Raw genomic sequence first — 25,560 nt, 5'->3', positions numbered from 1 at the left:
TGTCTCTTTCTTTTTACCTTATGCTACAGTCAGGCTATCATTAACAAAACTGCCTTGTTTTCAGGCTGCATCCCCCTTGATAGCTCCACAAGCCTCTTTGAGACATCCCTCTCAGTTGTCATTTTTACAATATAGTAAAGTGTTGCATTTGCAGTCAATCTGTTCTTTCCTTTTGTTGGCCTTGGATCCTGTGATAATCAATTTCCCTGAGACTCAGTGTCATCTCTAAAATGGAGATAGTGATACCTCCCCTGAAGACTGATGTGAGAGTCAGAAATAACACATGGAATGTGCCTGATAGAGAATTTGGTTCATTGGAGGTACCTGGTGAATGGTGGCCTCTGTAGCAGCAGTAGTGACCCTGGTAGTGGTGGTGACGGGATACTTCCAAGCCTCACTCCCCTCCAGGAAGGGTTATCATGTACCGTACTGTCACCTTGCAAGACTCCGCCTGGTGTGGTCTGTGTGTGCTCTGCTAAGTTGCTTCAGTTGTGTCCAACTCTGTGACCCTATGGACTGTAGCCTGCCAGGCTCCTCTGTCCATAGGCAAGAATACTGGAGTGTATTCCCATGCCTTCCTCCAGGGAATATTCCTGACCCGGGGATCAAACCTTGTCTCAGGCATCTCCTGCATTGGCAGGAAGGTTCTTTACCACTGGCACCACCTGGGAAGGCCTAGGTATTGCCTGGTCTGCCTAATTATGTTGGGAAAAGTAGGCTTGTCCTTTGAGATGGGCCCGGTGCCAACTGGAAAGATCAGCTACAGGAACTAAGCTTGGTCCTCAGGTTAAGCATATGGAAGAGGGGTCCATCCAATATGACCAGTCAGAACCATGGAATAGCAATAGAGTAATGGTGCATCCTGCCTTGGGGTGATAGGGGGTACCAAGCATTGGGCATCTGGGAGCAAGTGTATTCAGAGATCCGAGGAGGAGGATTGGTGGTTTGCATTGAGAAGACTCTTAACAGATAGCAAGCTCTCTTAACAGCTAGCAGACTTCAGTTACTGAGCTGCAAATCAGAGGCAGGTTTGCTAGGGCACCAGGTAAGGCAGGGATGGGGTAAAAGCCATATTATCAAATGTAAACACGAGGGCAAGGCAGGGTTAGCTGCCAGTGAGACCCAATATGGAGGACTAGCCTGTTGGTAAGACATGTGATTCCATTTGATTTCTGTCATGGGACTGAATCTGAGCCTGCATGGGCCCTCAGCAAAAGGGAGAGAGTCTGGGTACCAAGTGAGAGCACTCTCCCTTCTACAGGGTTCTCTGCCTCAGTGGTCTTCCTTAGAGGGGCCCCAAGTGTGTGGGCACTACTTCCACAAGGTGACAACATATTTGCCATGCACAGTGAGACTAACACGCTGGTGGGAAGAATCAAGTTGCTGACCTCAGAGAGCACTGATGTGGTTTAGAAAGGAAACCAGGAAATCTGTTGCAGAGAAAAGCTTCCTCTTCTGCCCGGTATTGATTCTGAAAGCAAGCCATGTATTACCATGTCTTCCCACAATTGATTTCAAACCATATCGATGTCCTTTCTCTTCCACCTTTTTTCATTTCTGTGACACCAGGCCCACAGGGTAGGCCTCTGGAAGCCAGCATTGTTGTAGCTGAGAGAGAGGGAGACCGTGATGGATTTGCATATGGGGGGATGTATGCAAATTATAAATGAAAATATTTCTCCTGGATAAAAACATTTTGAGAAGTATTTTAAACCTGTGCTATAAGCACATAAAAATAAGTAATAATAATAACTGCCATTTACTGAATGCATACCTTTATAAGAAATATCTCATTTCATCCTTGAAACAATTCTGTGCAGTAGATTTCAATGTTGTCCTCTATTTCCAGATGAAAAAATCAGGCCTAGAGACGATCATTCAAATGTTGGAGACAAGCTTTGAACCCAGACAGTCTGACACCAGAGCCCATGTTTCCAGCTCATATACATTCAGAGTAATGGGAAAAACTGAGCTTATTCAACTCTCATTTTATATTTTTTCCAAATGAAGCTTCTATTTTATTTTTTAAAAATTTCTAATTACAAAACCACACATTTTCAATATAGAAGTACAGGCAAGCAAAAAGGAACAAAAATATTTTACCCACTCAGTTGTCTTAGTTGCTAATACTTTGGTATTAATTCTTTCAGATATTTATTCTTCCATTATTTATACATATATGTATGTTGGTTGTCAGCTCTTCTCACTTAATGATATATCCATGGTAATGGATAAATATCTACAGTGGTTTTGTTTTTGTTTTTTGGTGATGAAATCTTTTATATTAAGACTCTTTACTCTTTCTCAGATTCTAGTAACTGTAATTATAGGCTATTAAAACTGGTACAGTTATAAGTTGGTAAAGAGAAGCAAAATAAGCACTGAAAACAGAGGACTGGGTTTAAGCCAAACATTCAGAATCATTTCCCAAGAGAAAGCTTCAGAGAATGGCAACTTACTTACAAATGCCCTCCTATGCCTTTCCAGTTCCCCATTGTAGATGCATGTATTTGAGGACATTCTGAGCCCCTAAATTTGGCTAAGATAATGGTGGAGACGGTGATGGTAGAGGTGGTGGTGGTGGGTGGGTGGGGACTTCTTCAAAACATTAATAGTTGTAGCCTCTCTCCTCCTCCCCCTTCTTCCCTCTCTCCTTTCTCTCTACCTGCCCCTCCCCCCACCTTTTTCTTTTTTTTTTTGCCTTTTTGTCTGTTCCATCTCCTCTTGGGAGATCCTTTCCTGAAATCAGGACTCTAGCCAGGATCCAGGATGCAGCACTTGGTTCTGATCCAAGTGTGGTTTTAGGTGGTAGTACTTTCCAGGACCCCTAAGAGCTGTGTGCCATGAGTCCTCTGTAGCTATGATGGGCAAATCAGGAGTTTCTGGGCTCTAGAGTAAAGGATTTTGAGAACTTGTGAGTGGAGTGCTTCTGGGACAAGAGTTGCAGGAACCAGCACCTAAGAGCTTCAGGTAAAAGGGTTTTAGGCTAAATATTATGAAAACTGAAAGCTAAACTTACATCGCCAACAAGAACAGCCCACCAAATAGATATGTGTCTTTTTTCTCTTCTGCTGAGCAACTGGAGATATTTCATGAATCAATTATGTTTGGAATAATTTTTTAATAGGAGAAAAAAAAAGCCCACTGCCAAGTTCTGTCAGGCACAAAGCATTGCATCTAGTTATTCCACATGGAAAGGCAACCAGGTTTGGGGCAGAGGGAGCTGAGTTCCTGTGGCCTCCTGTGGTACCAGGTGACATCCAAGCCTCATCGGGATATGCAAGGCAACAGCCCAGCCAGCCCAAGGCACTGCCTCTTGGGTTTCAGTAGAGACTAGTATGGGCTTCCCTGGTGGCTCAGACAGTAAAGAATCTGCCTGCAATGCAGGAGACCCAGGTTCAACCCCTGGGTTGGAAAGATCCCCTAGAGAAGGGAATGGCTAACGCACTCCAGTATTCTTACCTGGAGAATTCCATGGACAGACAAGTCTGATAGGCTACAGTCCATGGGGTTGCAAAGAGTCAAACACAACTGAGCAACTAAGTTTCACTTTCTGAGACTAGTACAGCTGTCCTACTATATTCTAGGAGCATGGGCAACCTCAGCTGTAATTACACATCCCCATGGTGTTTCACACTTTGGGCTATTTTGTATAATATATCTGAGCCTCAGCAATGCCAAGTATGGATTGAAATAGCTCTGGTGGACTTTAGTCCATCACATGCATAGAATTTGAAAATAACTTTGAGGGAAGGGGGCAGCGAATAAGGCTAAAAAGGGACTCCAAATCCACGTGATAAACATGTTTCAGTTTTCTTCTTCAGGAGCCTCCTTGGACTCTGCCTAAATTTATGGACTCTTTGAAGTGAAGTGAAAGTGAAAGTCGCTTAGCTATGTCTGACTCTCTGCAACCCCATGCACTGTAGCCCACCAGGGGCCTCCATCCATGGGATTTTCCAAACAAGAATACTGAATTGGGTTGCCATTTCCTTCTCCAGGGGATCTTCCTGACCCAAGGATCTTTCCTTCTCCAGGGTCTCTCACATTGCAAGCGGACTCTACCATCTGAGCTACTAGGGAAGTCATGGACTCTTTAGTGTCTTGGGAATTAATAAGGTCAGTCTCATTTGCTTGGGGAGAAAAGAAAACAACTACAGAAGAGAGGATTATTTGGATGCAAAACTTGGGTCTGACCCACCTGCTGTGGCTTTGGTAAAAGTTTTACAAGTTTATAAAGTTAGAAAGGTTTGAAGTTTGTCCCAAGGAATTACATCCCATCATAGCTTCAGGTGGTCAGATGACTCGGTACCAGATGACTTTGACAGACTATTTTCCTAGATTCTCTCTTTCCTTATCCTGTGCCTCACATAAAGGCCACTTTGATAATTAAAGCCATAACCTTATCATCAACAAAATGAGAGTTATAGATTCTTCCTACCTTTTTCCTTGTGGGAAACAACAAGATCCCAGTGAGAAGGAAGGACACAGGGATTGGACCACCTGGGTAGGAAGCCCAGAGCCACTCTGGTTATGTGTACAGATCACCTAACAGCCCTTCTACATCTACAATATAGGGGTGATGTTTATTCCATCATAGCTGAAGTAAGTATTAAATGAGATAATGTACTTAAAAACACTTGAAGTCTACAGCCCAAAGCAGATGTAAATTATCATTATTATTCGGGGCATATAATGACAGTGGATGAGATCATGTCTGGAACATGCTCAGGAAAGAGAAACTAAAGATACAGAAAAGATTGATGCTGCTGCCCCATACCGGCTATTTCCCAAGAGAGGGAATGTGCTGACCAGTCTCTGAGTTTAAGTGAACTCTTCACACCCCAGACTTCTGACACTGTTTGAGGGCCAGATTCCCATGCGTAGCAGGGATTAGCCGGGAAACTTCCCACATTCTAAAGCTAAAGCTAGTGATTTAATGAGCCTTGTTCTGATGTTTATGTAAGTGTAGATCAGGGAGAGTTTGGGGTCAGAGGTGGATTTTGGAAATGGAAACATCATGATGCTTTGTACATAGAGCATTCTGACCACTTCTCTTACATGCCCTTCTGCCCAAAGAGAACAAGGAAGCCTTGCTCACAACTTTCAGAAAGCCCTGGGGGCCTACAGCGACTCTTCCCTCTACCTTCTTTAGGGTTATGTCAATGTATCCATGCCCTGCCAGACCTCACCACCTAGCCAGCTTTCTCCTATTTATTGCTTCTGCATTCACATAACTTCTGGACTTCCCCAGTGGCTCAGTAATAAAGAATCTGCATTACTTAATTTCCCCTTTGTTGTATGAGGGAGGGGAGTTATACTTAATTACTCATTCTGATCTGGGGAGGGAGGTGGGAGGGGGGTTCAGGATGGGGAACACAAGTAAATCCATGGCTGATTCATGTCAATGTATGGCAAAAACCACTACAATATTGTAAAGTAATTAGCCTCCAACTAATAAAAATAAATGAATAAATAAATAAATAAATGTTGACATTAAAAAAAAATTACTCATGATCATGCCAAGGTTTTCATGATGAGCATTATGGGTATAGTCTGGTCATGGAAGACACTGCTTGGTCTGTGAAAGTTAGGAACTTTCAAGAACTCCAGATAATAAGGTGAATGATGTGATGTGAGCCTGAACTTATGACCCTTCCCTATCTCTTAGTTGATCTCCAGCTATTCAGATTCTGCCCTTTCCCTTGGAGGCCATATGTGGGGAGACTTTGATCTCCTGCAGCATCTCTGCTCCAAGGAAATGCTCCAGTGGGTGAGTGTCTTCAATTGATCACCTAAGGAAACAAGAAGAAGGTGTTGTTTCCTCTTTGAAAATGGAGATCCTGAGGTTTCAGAGGGCCTTGGGTTTTACGGGACAGTCTGTGGTAAACAGTCCTTGATGGATATATGCTATCTCTTCTGTCTTAGAGCAAATCTCTGAGTCTGGTCCTATTTGAGAAGGGAGTGCAGGTGGCCCCATTCTTTGTGTAGCTCTCCTTCCTCTGTCTCTCTTGCCCCACCTCAGCCCACTCCCTACCACTATTCCATATTACACAGACCCTATTCTGGGCTTATTCCACAGTGAGGACTAGAGTTAGGCTCTCTGACTCCTACACTGTGCTTCTCTGAACACAGTGGCTATTCTTTCTGAAGAACCAAGTGCCACTTCTTTTTACCCCCAGCAAGCTTTCCATCACCAACCCTGGCTTGAAGGGGGAAACCCCAGGACTGTGCCTCTCTTAGCTCCTTGCCAAGAGCCCTCATATCCTCCCAACTTTCCAATCTGGACCTTTGCCCAAACCATTCTCTTGCCTGGTAGATTCCTCCTCTTAACCTTCACATTTTAGACTTCTTGAAGTTGGCTCAAAAATGTGCCTCTTTCTGAAACCTTCTCCAGGCCTATACATCTTACCCGATCATTTGTTACCCAGTGTACACCGAGCATCACATCATCACTTCGTACTACTGTCACAGCTCATTTCCTTCTCATCATCACGGAATGAACTATTCTATGTAATTTCATAGAGAACCAAGATTTAATCCTAACCACTTCATGCTGAAACTTTTCAAAGTTCATCTTTATTGATGATAAACTTTCTGAAATACAGTTTAAACTTTCCATGCTTTATATATAGATCATTCTGAACATAATTCTTTTTTTTTTTTTTTTTTTGATGCCTCAGGATGCATGGCAGTGTTCACTAAGTTCAGTCATGAGTAGAAAGACCTTCAGGGCCACTGCAGAGGCCAAGGTTTTCCTTTGCCCTTACTGAGGGTCCTTCCCAACACTTCAGTACCCTTCTAGGGCTGGCTTGCATTCAGGGAGACATGATTAGGTTAAGGAATGTAGCCCCTAGAGCAGTATGTGTCACCTCCTGTGGGCCCTGGAGCAGTCCTGTGGCTAAAATCCATATTTCTCTTGAATGATGGTGATGATCTTAGTGGCACACCTGGGGAAGGTAAGATATAAGTGACCTAGACCTTCTAAAGCCACTGAAACCACAGTCCCAGAGTGCATCAGCAAGATAGGAAGAGAGACAGTTCTTCTAGAAGTAGATCTCTCCTATTATTCCTTTGATCTCTGCATCACTCCATCTTTATTTTGCTGACATTTGTTTAAAAGGCCCCAAGCATTTCAAGCACATCAGCTTGTCAGTTTCACACACGTATGTACCCAAGGACTGGCCCTTGCCTGTCACTCTGTGCTGCTGTCAGCTCCATGCCATGGGTATGAGGGCTTTGATATTTATGTGATGGTGATAAAGAAGGCTTTCAACCAAAGCCTATAGCAGCATTCCAGACAGAGGCTCTTGGGAGTATTGTCTGAGAATCACCCTCACTTTTAAGTATTTTCAAATTTGACATGTCTCTTACTTTTTTTCCTGCTGTGGGAGACAGCTCCGGGTCCTGGGTAGTTGATGCTGGCACTGTGCCAGGGGAAATAATTTCCAAGATTTCACAGGTGATTATTTTTGACTGGATCTTTTTTGCATATATATATGTCATATCAAAATCACGTTTCTTCTGAGCTATGATGAGCATTGTCATAAACTGAGAAACTGAGAAAGGTGAGAAACTGAGAAAGGTGAAATCACTGACTGGGGCTGCAGAGAGATGGTGCATTTTTGTATAATTGAATATGTCACACTGGCTGGTCAAGCATTAGTGTCTTCAGGATCTCAGAACTAGGAAATGCATCCATCTCTAAAATAAATACATATTTATAATGAAAGTTATTTGTATTTCTAGATGTTACTGAATTGACAAAAATATATTAGATCCCTATCTTTTCCTTTAAAATTTCTTTTATCTAGTATTTTTCAAAGTTTGAAAGAGATTCCTAATTATTACAATAACAAGCGAAACCTTGCAAAGATATGTGTAAATAAAATGCTAATTATCCCTCCGTTCCCACTTCCTAATCCCTTCCTCCCAAAGTAATCACAGTTAGCTTGTATGTTTTTCTTCTTACACAGACAAAATGAAGCAAACATATGTAAACATAAAATTTTGTTTATTTTTTGGAATAATTTCTAAAGAATGCCCTGCATGTAATATTTTTCACTTTAAATGATTTTCCCATTTTTTGACTATAAAATTAATACATGTTCACCATAGAACATTTGGAAACAAGAAAATAGTGGAGGAAAACATATCCCTAATATAGCTTAGAGATAGTTAAATATAAACTATTAATATTTATTGGCAAATTTCCAGTCAGCACAGAAAAATGCAAAGAATGTTTTGCTTAAAGTCAAATGAATGTGAATTCCACCTTGACATCTACCATTCAGCAGCTATGTGAGCTTATTCAAGATTTCAAATTCTTTCACCTTTCCAAGCCTCAGTTTTCTTATCTATAACATGACATAATAGCATTACTACATTACACTATAGTAATGTTTGTAGATGGGTCCAAAACTGGCAGCCATCATTATTAGTAGTAGGTTTTTCCAATAGATAGGTAGGTAGTTAGAACCAGAACCATACTCTGATTTATGCTGACTTCTTCATTTGATCTTACATCAGGAATACTTCCTCAGATCACTAAATAGTCTTCAAAGCATAATCATGAGGACTGCCTCATTTGGTCGTACCACAGTGTATTAAAAGTGTTAGTCGCTCAGTCATGTCCAGTCAGACTCTCTGTCCATGGAATTCTCCAGGCAAGAATACTGAAGTGGGTGGCCATTCCCTTCTCCAGGTGATCTTCCCAACCCAGGGGTTGAACCTGGGTCTCCTGCACTGTAGGCAGATTCTTTACTGTCTGAGTCACCAGGAAAACCCACCCAGTATTGAACATTCTGGTTATGTTTATTTTTTACTTTTATAAGCCATAGTTACTGTATTTAACCTACTAGGTAAACTGTTGAATTAATTATTGTCCTAAATTCTCCAAGTTTTTCTGGTCATTAGTAATATTACCATTCATTCAAAACCTGTAGCTCTTTTGGGGCAAAAGACTAGATTTCTGTCACCTTAGAATTTCAGCCCAGGCTGTGAGTCCTACGCTTAGAGAGTGGTTTTAACCTTAGATAGAGACTGCAATTAGAGTCACCTAGGAAGCTTTTACAGGCTTCCCTGGTGGCTCAAATGGTAAAGAATCTGCTTCATTGTGGGAGACCTAGGTTTGATCCCTAGGTTGGGAAGATCCCCTGGAGAAGGTAATGACTACCCACTCCAGGATTCTTGCCTGTAGAATTCCACGGACAGAGCCTGGTGGGCTACAGTCCATGGGGTCGAAAAGAGTCGGACATGACTGAGTGACTAACACACTTCTGCTGTTGTTGAGTTGCTCATGTCCGACTCTTTGGGACCCCATGGGCTGCAGCACCACCAGGCTTCCCTGTCCTCTACTATCTCCTAGAGTTTGCTCAAACTCATATCCATTGAGTCAGTGATGCCAGTCAACCATCTCATCCTCTCTTGTCCCCTTCTCCTCAAGCCCTCAATCTTTCTCAGCATCAGGGTCTTTTCCAATGAGTCGGCTCTTTACATCAGGTGGCCAAAGTATTAGAGCTTCAGCTTTGGCATCAGTCCTTCCAATGAATATTTAGGATTGATTTCCTTCAGGACTGACTGGTTTGTTCTCCTTGAAGTCCAAGGGACTCTCACGAGTCTTTTCCAGCACCACAGTTCAGAAGCATCAATTCTTCAGCACTCAGCCTTCTTTATGGTCCAACTCTCACATCTGTACATGGCTACTGGAAAGATCATAGCTTTGACTATACAGACCTTTGTTGGCAAAATGATGTGTCTGCTTAAAATATTAAAATTAATATTAAAATATGCTGTCTAGGTTTGTCATAGCTTTTCTTCCAAGGAGCAAGCATCTTAATAATTTCATGGCTGCAGTCACTGCAGATTTCAGAGTCCAAGAAAAAAAGTCTGTTACTGTTTCCATTTTTCCCCCATCTATTTGTCATGAAGTGATGGTCCTAGATGCCATGATCTTCGTTTTTTGAATGTTGAGTTTTAAACTAGCTTTTTCACTCTCCTCTTTCACCTTCATCAAGAGGCTCTTCAGTTCCTCTTCACTTTCTGTCATTAGGGTGGTGTCATCTGCATGAGATTATTGATATTTCTCCTGGCAATCTTGATTCCAGTTTGTGATTCATTCAATTCAGCATTTCGAATGATGTACTCTGCATATAAGTTAAGTTTTTAAAAACATATGCTGCTGGATACTCCCCTCCCCCGCCTCCTCCTTAGCTCCCATTCTGATTTGAGTAATCTGGGGTAGGACCTGAGCACTGCTTTTCTTCCCCACTCTCCTTGATCTACTGCCCAGTCCTGTCCTATGAGAACCACAGGATTAGATTTCTTACGGCTTCTGCCATCTGAAGTACTATCAGAAAAGCAGTATAAGCTAAGGAGGTTATATGGGCTCCCTCACTGGGGCTTCCTCGATGGTCTTATGATCTAAAAGAACTTTTCAACTGGAAGACACTTTTGCCCATCCCCCACCCCCCACCCAGGGCACGTCTGTCAATGTCTGAGGACATTTTGGGTTGGCATCTGGGGAAGGCGTTGCTTTTGGCATCCTGTGGGTAGAGGGCAGGGATGCAGCTAAACACCCTATAGTACAGAGAACAGCCCCTGTGTTAGTTTCCTAGGGCTACTGTAACAAAGGACCACAAACTGGGTTACTTAAAACAGCACAAGTGTATTGTCTCACAGTTCCGGAGGCTCAAAGACTAAAATCAAGGTATTGGTAGGCTAGTTCCTTCTGCAAGAGAATCTGTTCCCAGCCTCTCTCTGGACTTCTGGTGTTTGCTGGCAATCTTTGGTATTCCTTTGTATCACTCCAGTCTTGGCCTTCACGTCACACGGTGACCTCTCTGTGTCTGTATGTTCCTGAACTCATCTTTTTTATAAGGCCACAAGTCATAGTGGATTACAGCCCACCCAGCTCCAGTCTGACCTCAACAAATTCTACCTGCATTGACACTATTTCTTAAAAAAAGGCCACATTCTCAGGTACTGGGCATTAAGGTTGCAACATACCTTTTTGGAGGAACAGAATTCAACCCGTAACAGCCCCCTAACAGAATTATCCAGCCCAAAATGTTATCAGTGCTGCTGTTAAGACACCCTGTTCCATGGAGTCTACGGATGAAACCCAGGGAGGTTAGCTATGATAAGAACAGGGCAGATAGGGGCCCAGGGTCCGCAAAGTTGAAAATGAGCAGGAACACCATTCATAAAGAGGATCATAGGCAGTGGGCTCCCTTCAGATCTGAACATGGACACTTAGGGCTATATATGACCACAAAGGGGTGAAAGGGCTCAAGAAGCCCTGTGCTCACTGGGGCAGAAGCAGAAGTGTGGACCAGCCCCTCTGCTTGTTCTCCCTTTCACCTGACCCCCATTTCCCTCGACCAGGCACATCTTTTTCTGTCTGCCCTTTTCAGGATAGAACAGAAGAGAAAGTAAGTCTACAAGCCCCAAGGTTTTCAGCAGTATTTTCAAACTGACTGTCTTTCTCCAAAGGCCTGCCTTCTCCCTCTTCCCACTCACTGCCTCCCACTGACAGCCAAACATAGAATATAGAAAACAGGAAAAACAGCAACAGTGCAAAGTTACTCTTTTGAGAGAGAACAGCATTTTGGGTACATCTCCCCGCCTCCCCAATCTCTTGAATTGCCAAATCCTACAGCAGGTGGCCCTACTCATCTCTGTTCCATGGAGACCCTGTCTCACCAACTGCTATTTCTTTGGCTTCAAGAATTCTACGTGAGAATGAACTTCTATAGGGCCAGGCTACTGGGCAATCCACAAATTCATATCTGAACACTTAGGTCTGCCTTCTTCACTTCTAAAACATTTTTGTCCTCATTCTTCTTTTGTGATTACATGTTCCCCTCCTTATTTTGCCCATTTGAGCTGAGTGACGAGGAGGAAGGAGGGGAAGAGTAGCCAGGGTGGAGACTGTGTTATCAAATTCCCATAGTGCTGGGGTGGTGGGTTGCTTCCCAGCAGCAATATGGTTGCCAGCTGGCTGCATCTGGGACTTGCTTAGTGGGAAAAGGATTAAATGCTTCCGTCTGCAGTCTTCAGAGCTTTGTGTCTGCATGGCACTCTCCTGGTTTTGATCTTCTAATTGCTCAGCTCCCTCGGGCTCTTCTCACTCTTTTAACCCCAGCCTGCAGTTCTAGGCCAACCTCTGTCTTCTAGGTCCCTTCCTGTATATACCGTCTTCTTTTATTCAGTCTGAGCATCAGGCCTGGCCCAGTCTCTGCCTTCTACTGCTCTCTCTGCCCTGGAGGCATAGGTGGGAAGAGTCAAGGAGAAAGTCCTTCCTTGCTTTGTCTCAGTCCCTGAGGTGGCCACATTTTCTGGAATCTGGTTGGTCCTTTCTTATAGTCCAGTCCTGATGTTTTCTGACAGACCATATTTTGTAACCAGTATTGGCAGCCTCTAGGATTGACCCTGGCTTTTGGTTCAGAAACAAAGCATTGCTTTTTATCATTATATTAAATAGGTAATATGCTAATAGTTAATTCTCGTTATCTCTTCTGCTGTTTTGCCTGAGAATACCTAGATACTCAGCTTCTGGCCTGCAACTGAAAGAAAATACATTGAGGTTAAAGCATAGCCTGTAGATGAAGAGGGTTACTGAGGATAAGAAGGAAAGAGAAAATCAGTAAAAGAGAACACCCTGGCAAAGAACAACTGCTGTTCTTTTCTCAGAATTACTCAGTCTAGGTGTTCTTAAACACATAAAAGTTAGACTATAGGAAATAAAACTTTACTTTAAAAATGTGGAATTCTGAAAATACACCACTTATTGTTAATAGGAAGAGGTGTTGAAACATTTTAGATGTGCAGAGGAAAATGCTTTCCAGCAAGTAGAGATGTGTATGAGAATGGGACAGGGTGATGATTGTATATGTAAATGTGATAAAGCCAGTGTTTAGGTTCCCAGAGATACTCTCAGCTCCCACACTATTTGTGTTGGGAAGTATTGGCAAGTGCAAAAGTTATTTTTGGTATCAGTCCCAATTAGTAGACTTGTAGCAGATTTGTATAGACAGTCTCCAATTGAAGGAGCATCTGATTAGGAGTAGTCATTAGTCCAAACTCCTTGTTTGGACACACAAATTGTCCTAATGGAGACAACTACTGTTTATTCCTTTATTTGGGATACCTAGGCAGATGTCCTTCCAGCAGAAATAATGTGGTGGGTTAACCCATCACTGGGACCAAGTGGTTTCCTCCTTTCCATCCTATTGCTTCCCACCAAAGACCATTTTGCTATCATCAGAGTCCATCCCTTTTTCCTCTCCAAGAGCCAACAGATGATGGAGAAATATGTGCCTGATGCCCTGGAATGAAAACTGAAAAGCATTTTCCTGTATCATCTTAGTTATACATTTTGACTGTACTGATGTGCTGTATCAGTGAGCTTGCATACGCAGTTGTGTCTGCCTCTTTGAGATCCCATGGACTGTAACCCCCAAGTTCCTCTGTCTGTGGGATTTTTTTTCAGGCAAGAATACTAGAATGGGTTGCCATTTCCTCCTCCAGCAGGTCTTCCCAACCCAGGGATCAAATCCGGGTCTCCTGTATCTTCTGTATGGACGAGTGGATTCTTTACCACTGAGCCACCTGAGAAGCCAGTACTATATTTTAAATATGCTATGGGGTCTTCCTTTGCGGTCCAGTGGTAAAGACTCTGCTCTTCCACTGCAGGGGGCTCAGATTTAATCCCTGATCAAGTAACTGATATCCCACATGCCATGCAGCATGGCCAAAAAAAATGCTATGTGCTCAACTGATTTTCTCTACTTTGTCCTGGGAATCTAACTCCCATTTACATGGAATATACACTCCCAGTGCTAAATAAGAGTCTTACAAAGGAACTTTTGGATCACTACTTATCCTTAAACTTAGGACTAGCTACACTAGGAGATAAGGTAAATGTCCATTTCTAAGCCTGGAAAAATAATCGTCAGGAGGGGGGAGTTCTATCCTGGCCTTCTGGTTATTACATCCTCCGGTCCACACTACCTCTTTTGAATTATAAGAGGAACTTTGGCCTTATCCTTCCTCATCCGTCCTCATCCCCAGAGCATAGGGCCCAAAGTGCTAGCTTCATGTTATCTAGGAAGTCAACTCTTAACTCCAGAAGTGTTTTCACTCACTGCCTCTTCCACATTCTGTCTTTAAAAAGCCTACCTCTTGTCCTTCTGCTTCAGCCTAAGGAGGCTGAAACCACAGCTACATTGCTAGGATGCCAGTGTTTTTAGAAACAAGTTATCCTGCAGTGCTCTGTTTCCTCCCCGAGGAAAGGCAAAAAGTCATGAGCCAAGGCTGCAGCAGGGGAATGGAAGGCATAGGCATTGTGGGTTCACTTTCAGACCACTACAATAAACCAAATACCAAAATAAAGTGAGCCACATGAATCTTGGTTTCCCAGTGCATATAAAAGTTTTGTGTACACTATAGTCTGTTAAGTGTACCATAGCATTATGTCTAAAAAAACAATGTATATGCCTTTTTTTTTTTGTATATGCCTTTTTAAAGAATGCTTTAATGCTAAAAAATACTAACCATCATCTGAGCTTTCAGCAAGTTATAGTAGTAACATCAAAGATCACTGGTCAAAAATCAACAAAGATAATGATAATGAAAGAATTTAAAATGTTGTGAGAATTACCAAATGTGAGGGATTATGGTTCAGCTCCCAGAGTCCCTAGAATATTGTTGTTGTTCAGTCACTCACTCCTGTCCGACTCTTTGCAACCCCACGGACTGCAGTAGGCCAGGCTTCCTTGTCCTTCACTATCTCCCGGAGTTTGCGCAAATTCATATCCATTGAGTCAGTGTTGCTATCTAACCATCTCATCCTCTACCACCCACTTCTCATCCTACCTTTAATCTTTGCCTGCATCAGCACCTTTTTCAGTGAACATCATGCTCTTGGCATCAGGTGAACAAAGTACTGGAGCTTCAGCTTCAGCATCAGTCCTTTCAGTAAATATTCAGGGTTGATTTCTTTTAGGATTGACTGGTTTGATCTCCTTGCAGCCCAAGGGACTCTCAAGAGTCTTCTCCAACACCACAGTTCAAAAGCATCAATTCTTCAGTGCTCACCCTTCTTTATGGTCCACCTTCACATCCATGACTACTGGAAAAACCATAGCTTTGACTGTTTGGACCTTTGTTGGCAAAGTAATGTCTCTGCTTTTTAATATGCTGTCTAGGTTGGTCAGATAAATCTAGACTTTTCTTCCAAGGAGCAAGTGCCTTTTAATTTCATGGTTGCAGTCACCATCTGCAGTGATTTTGGAGCCCAAAAAATAAAGTCTGTTACTGTTTCCATTTTTTCCCCATTTGTTTGCCATGAAGTGATGGGACCGGATGCCATGATCTTAGTTTTTGAATGTTGAGTTTTAAGCTAGCTTTTTCACTTTCCTCTTTCACCTTCATCAAGAGGCTCTTCAGTTCCTCTTCGCTTTCTGCCGTTAGGGTGATGTCATCTGCATATCTAAAGTTATTGGTATTTCTCCTGGCAATCTTGATTCCAGCTTGTGCTTCATCCAGCCTGGCATTTCACGTGATGTACTCTGTATGTAAGTTAAATAAACAGGGTGACAATATACAGCCTTGATGCACTCCTTTTCCAATATTGAATCAGTATGTTGTTCCATGTTCAGTTCTAACTGTTGCTTCTTAACCTGCATACAGGTTTCTCAGGAGGCAGATAAGGTGGTCTGGTATTCCCACCTCTTAAAGAATTTTCCACAGTTTGTTATGATCCACACAGTCAAAGACTTTAGCATAGTTAATGAAGCAGATGTTTTTCTGGAATTCTCTTGCTTTTTCTATGATCCAGCAGATGTTGGCAATTTGATCTATGGTTCCTCTGCCTTTTCTGAACCCAGCTTGAACATCTGGAAGTTCTCAGCTCATGTACTGTTGAAGCCTAGCCTGGAGAATTTTGAGCATGACCTTGCTAGCATGTGAAATGAGTGCAATTGTGTGGTAGTTTGGACATTGTTTGGCATCACCCTTCTTTGGGATTGGAATGAAAACTGACCTTTCCCAGTCCTGTGGTCACTGTTGAGTTTTCCAAATTTGCTGGCATATTGAGTGCAGCACTTTAACAGCATCATCTTTTAGGATTTGAAAAGGCTCAGCTGGACTTCCATCACCTTCATTAGCTTTGTTTGTAGTGATGCTTCCTAAGGCCAACTTGACTTCACACTCCAGTATGTCTGGTTGTAGGTGAGTGACCACACCATTGTGGTTATCCGGGTCATTAAGATCTTTTTTGTATAGTTCTTCTTTGTATTCTTGCCAGCGCTTCTTAATATCTTCTGCTTCTGTTAGATCCATACCTTTTCTATTCTTTATTGTGCCCATCTTTACATGAAATGTTCCCTTGGTAGCTCTAATTTTCCTGAAGAGATTTCTAGTCTTTCCTCTTCTGTTGTTTTCCTCTATTTCTTTGCATTGTTCATTTAAAAAGACTTTCTTATCTCTCCTTGCTATTCTTTGGAACTCTGCATTTAAATGAGTATATCTTTCTTTTTTTCTCCTTTGCCTTTCACTTCTTTTCTCAGCAATTTTGTAAGGCCTCCTCGGACAAGTGTTTTGCCTTTTTGCATTTCTTTTTCTTGGGGATGGTCTTGTTCACTGCCTCCTGTACAATGTCATGAACCTCCATCCATAGTTCTTCAGGCTCTCTGTCTACCAGATCTAATCCCTTGAATCTGTTTGTCACTTCCACTGTATAAACATAAGGTATTTGATTTAGGTCATACCCAAATGGCCTAATGGTTTTCCCTACTTTCTTCAATTTAAGTCTGAATCTTGCAACAAGGGATTCATGATCTGAGCTACAATCAGCTCCCATTCTTGTTTTTGCTGACTGTATAAAGCTTCTCCATCTTCAGCTGCAAAAATATAATCAATCTGATTTCGGTGTTGACCTCCATCTGGTGATATCCCTAGAATATGCCTGGGGTCAGTTGCCATCTCGGCTCATCCCCTGTGTGAAGAACCTAAAAGGCAATGTTTACTGGTAGCAGTGGCCATGTTGAGAACAAGGTTAGGTTGGACAGATCCATGTTTATTTCACCCCTTGCTCCCAAGTTCCCAAAGAGTCCACAATGACCACCATCATTGACTCCCAGACATGAAAATGTCCTCCTGTGCAGAGCTGGTCATGTCTCCCTTTGCTCACATTCTCAGATTAGTCTTTTCAAGTCAATTTGCTGTCCTGATCGCAACATTCTAGGAGGAAACACCCTCAAAGATGACACTGTCTCCTCTTAGCCTCTCCTGTTTAATTTCTAAATATCACCCAAAGAAAAGTCTTTAATTTCCCTCTTTCCCAAGAGAAAAGCAAACAAAAAAACAACATATATGATGCTGTTTGAATCATTCACAGGGTCCCTTTAGGAATGGCCACCACCACACTGCCCAGCACCCACCCTTAGTTTTCATTAGGATTTTGACTAGATGTCCTTTAAAGAAGTCAGAACTTGAATCTGGAGGGCCAATCACATCTCCAATCGCACATCCCTTAAATCTCTGAATACACTGATAATCTGCTATCTTCCTCATAGAACACCTAAGTGAAAACTTGAAAGAAATAGGAGTTTATTTTGTTTCCTTTGGAAATGACACCACTGCCTTTATGAAGCTGTTTTAATTCTGGGACATTTAATAACTTTGATTTTGCCAAAGATCTCCCAACAATGATATGCTGAAGACATTGTTTTTGACTTAGCTTTGTGTGTAATGTCAGGAACCCATAATCCTTTCCCTTTCTCACATCCAGGGATACAACTGTCCATATTAGCAAAACTCAATCCAATTTTGTGAGGTAAATCAATGAATAAGTCCTTGATGCCACCACCACCCCCTTGTTCTTTCTCTTTTATGAAGGAAGGTCTGACTCAATCAATTCATGTGGAGATTGACAGCAACCCAGTTAGGGTTAACCTGAGGGACACTGTGGAATCTTATCAGGAAGTGCCTTTTGATTGGAAGTTAGTGGTTGGAAGGAGAGCGGATGTGGTTAGAAGGGGTCTATAAAAGCATCAATCATCAAAGAAGAGATGCAGAAGCTTCTCAGTCTGGAGTCACTGCCTGTGTTCTCCACCAAGACTGAGGTCTGAGCAGCCCACCAAACAGATCAGAGCTGGATTCCATTCAGAGAAGAGTCAGGATGAGTATTCACAACCCACCCAGATTTGTGAACTTAGCAGCAGTGAGCCTGATGAGAGACGAAGCCCCAGCCATCTCCTCTTTGGAGTATCTGCCTACTGAGCTCTACCCACCATTATTCATGGTCGCCTTCTCTGGTAGACACAGTGAGACCCTGAAGGCCATGGTGCAATCCTGGCCCTTTTGCCCACCTGCCTCTGGGGGGGCCTGATTCAGCAGCCTCACAAAGGAACCTTACAAGCAGTGCTGGATGGCCTTGATATCCTGCTGGCCCAGAAGGTTCACGCCAGGAGGTGCAAATTTCAGGTGCTGGACTTGAGGAATACTGGCTGGAACTTCTAGAGGATGTAGTCTGGAGACATGGACTATGTACCCTCAAGCTCACTGATGGCACCAGTGGCTGAGGACATGTCAAGGACAAAACCTCCCTTGGCTCCCTTGGAGGTAGTCATAGAACTTTGTCTCAAGAAAAAGGCCCTGGGTAAATTCCTCACTTACCTCTTCATGTGGATGGAACAGAGAAAAGGCTCTATACACCTATGCTGTAAGAAGATGAAGATTATTTCAGTGTCTAAGGAAGATATTAAGAGAGTTCTTAGTATGGTGAAGCTGGACTGTGTCTAGGAGGTGGATTTGAGTTTCACTCAGAAGCTCTCTACTTCAAGATGAGCAATGTTCAGAAACTCCTTCTCTGCCCCATTCATGTGTCTGCTGTTGAGGAGCAGGACAATCAGGATCTTCTACAATTTACTTCTCAGATCCTCAGGCTGCAGTACCTCCAGTGTCTCCTAAAGGACTCTCCCTCTTTCTTGGAAGGCCATCTGAGCCAGATACTCAGATGCCTGAAGACCCCCCTTGGACAACCTCTCAATAACCAACTGCCTGTCTACAGAATCTGACTTGACCCATCTGTTCCAGTGCCTGAACATCTATCAGCTAAAGGGCCTGAATGTGAGTGGTGTTATCCTGACCAGCTTTAGTCCTGAGTTCCTCTAAGTTCTGCTGGAGAAAGTTGCAGGCTGTCTGGAAGAACTGGACATAAACCTGTATAGGATCATGGACTCCCACCTCATGGCCATTCTGCCTGCCCTGAGCCACTGCTCCCAGTTCAGGGTCATCAACATGTGTGGAAATCTCATCTCCCTAGCCATCCTGGAGAATCTCCTGCGTCATACTGAATGGCTTCCTGATTTAAGCCTAGAGCTTTATCCTGCCCCTCGGGAGAGTTACAGCACTCTGGGTATTCTTCATCAGGAGAGACTTGCCCAGCTACAGGCTGAACTTTGGGAGATTCTTACAGACTTAGGATGTCCCCAGAAGATTTGAGTTAGTCCCAGCCCCCTGTTCTCACTGTGGTGGTGACATGTGTGATCACCTGAGTTCCAATACATGATGCTGTAATACCCTGCCTAGTTGTTCCTTCTGTCAGAAGCTTTCTTCAGGACACTTGGAAACTGAAATCTAGGACATAGGTACATTATGAAGGGAAAACACACCCCTGGTTTCTGTTACCAGCTCAGTGTGATAGAGAAATGTAAATGTGATCCAATAGGGGTTGCAGGATTCCAGAAGGGATATGTTGACTTGGGGAGTTGATGGTACTGTTAGAGATGTGTTTATAGAGTCAAATATGAACCTAAATTCCTGGAGGATTCAGTTTGGGACTTTTAGAGATGTGTTTTTAAAGTCAAATATGAACCTAAATTTCTGGAGGATTCATGTTTGAGTTATTTCTGTATGCACAGTTGTAGAAATGATCAGATATAAAGAGACCTTCAGTGTAAATGAATAAATGCCCTCCATGATATTAAAAAATGCCTTATTGCTAAAAAATGCTAGCCATCATCTGAGCCTTCAGTAAGTCCTAGTAGTAACATCAAAGATCAATGATCAACAATCAACAAAGATAATGATAATGAAAGAATTTAAAATATTGGAAGTATTACCAAAATGTGACATAGAGACATGAAGTGAGCTAATGTTGTTGGAAAAACAATGCTGATAGACTTGCTTAACACAGGGTTGCCACAAACCTTCAGTTTGTAAAACAAAAGGCAGTATCTGCAAAGCACAATGAGGTGAGGATGAGATTTATGCCCATCGACATAAGGGCTGAATTATCTAGAACCTTTTGCCTGGTGGACACAGGCATGGAGGGAGGGAAGAACAGGAAATGCAGCCATCCTAAATCTCTGACCCAGGGCTCCAGTTACCACAGGTCCTGCCTGAAACTCCCAGGGGCTGAGGAATTGATGTCCCCCTACGCATAACCTATTTTTGCAGTGCCCATTAGGAAATGTCATCAAGGGATCAAACCCAAGGCAGAGGATAGGAGACTGAGGAGCCAAAGGATGCCTAGGAACTGTACTCATAGTGAGTTGGATTCTGGCCCTGGGGTAGAAACTCTTGTTGGCTTGGTCAAAAGGTGAGCAGAAGCCAATTGTGATCCTTTCCCCAATTTGGGACAATGACAGGTGTCAGTGAATTGCTCCATTGACACTTTAATTGATATTCTATAAGCACATTCTTATTTCACGATTCTGCCAGGAAGTAGGATAAACCAAATGAGATTAAACATTGCATATAAATTCTAGCTTATAAGGTCTTGTACCAAGTAGTTGGTGGGGGCCAAGGATTGAACATTAGGATTGGTGGGGATTAATGTATTCTTTAATTTATTAATTCATTCATTAAATTTTTATAGAGCACGCACTTGGTACCAGGCACCAAGGGAAAGAAGTGAAAGACTTTACCTGCCCATAAGTGGATGAGAAAGGCAAACACTGGCAGTAGAGTATGGCAGGAACCAAGAAGAGGTTTGGCACAGATCACTCTGAGAGCTCAGAGGGTCTCATATAGGCCAACCTTGGGAGGGAAGTGGATCTCAGGGTGGACTTCCTGGAGGAAGTGACACCTGAGCTAGGTCTTACAGGGTGAGTAAGAGTTGGTCATGGAAAAAGGTAGGGGAAGGACAGTCCAGGCAGAAGCACAGGGGAATATTGAATGCTGTGAGTTTGCAGAAGTATAAGCAATTTATTTCACAGGATGTTTTAGGGGAGTTGAAGCTGAAGGGAAAAAACAAGTGCCATATGAGGAAGGGTGTTGTATGGCACCCTGAGGTGTTTTACCCCAGAGGAAATGGGAAGCCACTGGACAGTTTTATGTGGAAGAGAGCTGTGACTGGGTCTGAATTTTAGAGGCTCTTTCTAGTCATGATGGGGAGGAGGTCTGGGAAACAGGTAAAGAAGGGAGCCCTGCTTTTAGTGCTGACCCTGTTGCCCTCCCACTGTCTCTCTTGTCCCTCTCACTGTAAAATCTATTATCTAGCCCTTCCCTGCCTTATAAATATGATTTCCTTCTACTCTCCGATTTTAGTGAGATTAGCTCAACTTACCCAGACATGACATGCTCATTCAAGCTCTGAGTGTTGTTCATTCAGTAGACATTTAGTAAGTGCCTATTGTCTATCAGCCATGGTGTCTGGCATGAAGAACCCACAATGAGTGACACATGGGACCTATCTTTAAGGGGTACACAGACCACTAGGGAGGTACCCAGGGAAGCACATCTTTACTTGAGCATGAGAGCAAGTGTGTTATGAGATTAACAGAGCACAAAGAGAGAGAGACTGTCCATGAGAAGCTCCCCCACTTCCCTGCCATGCTCAGGCTTCTGCCCTCACCTGCATAGAGGCAGTGTGATGTTTCTAGACACTATACACTAGTCATACTTCTCTTCCACGTAACTATTCAGTGCCCTCTTCCTACCTCAGACTGAAATACCTTAGCATGGCGTGCAAGGCCCCTCTTCAGCTGATATGGTAGTGTAATGACTTGGAGCTTGAGCTCTGAAGCTGGACAACAAAATTTTAATCCTGGTTCTACCACTTTTGAAACATGTGACCTTAGCCAGAAATACTTTTTACCTCAGTTTCTTCATCTGTAAAGTGGGGCTGATGACTGTATCAACTTCCTAGGGTCATTGTGAAGATTGAATGAATATGCATGTGAACCTTTAGAGTGGTCCTTGGCATGTGAAAAATATTCAGTCATTATTGGCTTTTATTATTCTTGGTTTTTACTCATTTTCTTCTTAGCACCTATATCATGTCAAGAAACATTAACTCCTAATTATTTTTGTGTTGCTTGTCCCACTTAATATGTTGTCATATTTTTTCCCTTAAGGATGATTTTATTCTCCTTTGAAGCAACATATATCATATATCTATCTGTACTCCTGAGACATCTGTAGTGTTGAATATGTGTTAGGGTGACCAGCCATCCTGATTTGCTCAGGACTGACAGGTTTTTCAGGACACAGGACTTTTAATGCTAAAACCAGAAAAATCCTGGGCAAACCAGGACAAGTTGTTCACCTTACATGCAGTAGACACTTCACTTTTGCTTCTTATTTACCTCTTATTGGTCCCAAACTTAACTGGAAAGCAAGCTTGCTTTGGCTCTGCCATAGATTTTTATTTATTGGCTAGAAACTACAAAAACACAACTTTGGGGTTTCTTTGGGCTTTCTTGAGATTCCCTAAAGTTTAAAATGGAAGATTTGAAGAATTCTTGAAAAAACTCTCCCATCAGCTCAAGGTATATTTACTAGAAATTGTGGGCCACCCCCACAATTCAGGCTTCCTTAACCTGGCCCACAGCCCCAGAGGTCTCCTCCTGCCTGTCATTTTCTCTCTCCCACTTTTCCATCATGACTCTTCATGCTTCCTTCATTTGCTTTCCAGAATCAATATCCTCTTACTTAACTCAGTGGCAAAGCCTCTTTCCTCTCACAAGTATCATGTTTTTCATGAATCCCCCAAGTAGGGCCAAAAGATTTTTCTTCTTTTTCATCCCCACCCAAGCCTCAGCTCCACCTCACTTGCTTTGGGACGGTGACTTGGGCAGTTGCTTGTCAGACAGCATTCCTTAAGGATACACTGAAGCCTCTCTGGGCATCCCTTGAGGCCATGACAAGTGTTTGCTGAAAGCCTGCTCATTCTTCCATCAAGAAGCTGGCTCAATGGCATCTGGGAAGTTCCACCTCACTGTAATAGTGTGCTAGAGCTGCCATGACAGAATGCCACACTGGGTGACTTAAACAACAGAAATGTATTGTCTCACAGCTCTGGAGGCTAGAAACCCAAGAACAGAGTGTCAGCAGGATTGTTTTTTCTGAGGTAAATGGGGAAGAATCTGTTTCATGCCTCTCTCTTACTTCCTGGTGGTTTGCGGGTTTGCACTCTTTGGCATTCCTTGGCTTTGACATTCCTTGATTCCCACACTCAGCTCCACACAGTGTTCTCCCGGAGTGTGGGTCTGTCTCTTTACAAGGTGTTAGTTTTGTAAAGACAGCAGTCATATTGGATTAGGAATCCTTCTACTTCACTATGACTTGATCTTAATTAATTACCTCTGCCGTTACTCTGTCTCCAAATAAGGGCCCCATTCTGAGGTCTTGGGGCTGAGGGCTTCAATATGCAAATTTAGAGGGGACACAATTAAACCTTTAACAGCCGGGTCTTCAGGTGAGTCTAAAGAACTCTCCGGGGACCAGAGACCACTCAGATATACGCAAAGTAAAGCACCACACACAATCATTGCTACAAAATCCATTCCACTTCTCCACTCACTTTGCACTTGATCCTGACTGTTTCTGCTGCCAGTTTCATATCATCACCAGTTCACTTGTTCATCACTCTGTTGGGCCTTGTGTCATTATAAGGGTGTTGAGAAATATAATGTATATCTGAGCCACCAGCTCTAATTCAGAGTCTGTCTGGAACTCTCTTTTACAGGAAGCCTACCCAGGAAAAATTGTATCCATGGCATATATGTAATAACTGACATACATGTATTTCAGAGGCAGTGACTCCATCCTGATGAGCAATAATTACAAGCTGGTTGCTTTTCAAAATGCTCTGAAGAACACAGACAGGGGTTTGGAGGAGAGTGTGTGTGTGAGAATGCGTGTGCATGTGTGCGTGCATGCAGTAGCTTAAGATAAACAAAATCACCAGACACCTGCCCAACCTTCCCGCAAGCTTTATGCCTTTGCTGGTCACGCAGAGAATTGCCTGCATCTCCTCACTCTGGCTGTGACTGCTTCCTTCTGTCAGCTCCCTGAGTTCTGACCCTTTCCCCTCCAAAGAGATAGCTCTGTTCCAAAAGATAAACACCAGTAGTTACAAGGGACTTGGGGGAAAAGTCATACGAGTTTCCCAGTTATTATTTCTCTGGTGTTCTCATATAGAAACCCAGCTGATCTTTGTGGATGAAGTATCTTCAACTCTGGCCTGAGAGGTGAGGGCAGTGATGGATCTCCCTAAGGGTAGGGGGTCCAGGCGAGGCTGAGGAATAGAGATTCTAGCGTGTCTGCTCACTTCTTTCCAGGACACCCCACCTGGGAGAAATCCCAGGGATAGAGGAGGCACTGAGCTAGTACCCGCTTGTGCTGAGCTGCCAGGCAGGCTGCTGGCTTGCTGCGAGGTGGTGGGTGAGCTGGGCGCTCAGCTCCTCCGTGCCAGATTAGGGAGCTCTGGGCTCAGCGCCCACGCACTGCGCTCCAGCTCTGGGCAGCCCTGGTGGGCTGGGGGAAGACGTGAAGCTCCATTCGTGACTGCAAGTTGACTTTTCTTCACTGTCGTTGCTGGCAGAATACATACACCAATGCGGACAAGCTCCTAGAAGCGGCAGAGCAGCTGGCTCAGACTGGGGAATGTGACCCGGAGGAGATCTACAAGGCAGCTAGACACCTGGAGGTGCGCATCCAAGACTTCGTGCGCAGGGTGGAGCAGCGGAAGCTTCTGCTGGACATGTCTGTCTCCTTCCATACTCACACCAAAGAGGTATGGAGAGTTAGCAAGGAGGGGCATTGGGCTGGGCTGCTTTGTTCTGGAACAGTCAGGTCAATTTCCTAGCTCCCCGAGGTCTGCCTGGTGTCCTGGGTGGTCTGGAAGTTACTAGCCCCCTGAGGTTGATGATATTAACAACTTGCTTCTGATAATCTGCACTGAGGTCTCAACCAATATGGGGCAAAATTTCCTCCTTATCCCTAGTGAGGAGAGGGGTGAGGAGGCAGATGGTTTGGGGAGTCTGTTAGAGCATTCAGTCTGCAACTGGAGAAATTTGGGAATTCCTGGTATAGAAATAGTCACCTTAAGAGGCAATAATAGAGGATCAGAGATTCCTTTCCCACGCAACACCCAGTTTCTCTTGGTTGATGTTTCCCATCAGAAATCAGAGCCCTGCAGAACTTAAATCGTCTTTGCTACCAGCAGGGAATATACAGAGTTTGCAAATCTGTTCAGTGTTTTTATTTTATTTTTTTTAACAGAGGATTAAATCATCTATATGAAATCTGCCACTGTGTGCTAATAAA

The 25,560-nt window shown here is 43.3% G+C and overlaps 1 protein-coding gene across 16 annotated transcripts in view; it reads left to right on the top strand.

Moving 5' to 3' along the window:
- The window catches only part of KALRN (kalirin RhoGEF kinase), a 673,187-nt gene that overhangs the window by 323,004 nt on the left and 324,623 nt on the right, over positions 1 to 25,560 (top strand). For all 16 annotated transcript variants that reach the window (XM_043875040.1, XM_043875043.1, XM_043875038.1 and 13 more), the window contains exon 11: positions 24,836 to 25,027. In XM_043875040.1, the coding sequence (XP_043730975.1) occupies positions 24,836 to 25,027 (192 nt within the window). The remainder of the gene's footprint in view (positions 1 to 24,835; positions 25,028 to 25,560) is intronic.

The sequence above is a fragment of the Cervus elaphus genome, chromosome 19 (genome assembly GCF_910594005.1).
Source record: "Cervus elaphus chromosome 19, mCerEla1.1, whole genome shotgun sequence".
NCBI classification, from domain to species: domain Eukaryota; kingdom Metazoa; phylum Chordata; class Mammalia; order Artiodactyla; family Cervidae; genus Cervus; species Cervus elaphus.
This window is presented reverse-complemented; position numbering and strand designations above follow the sequence as displayed.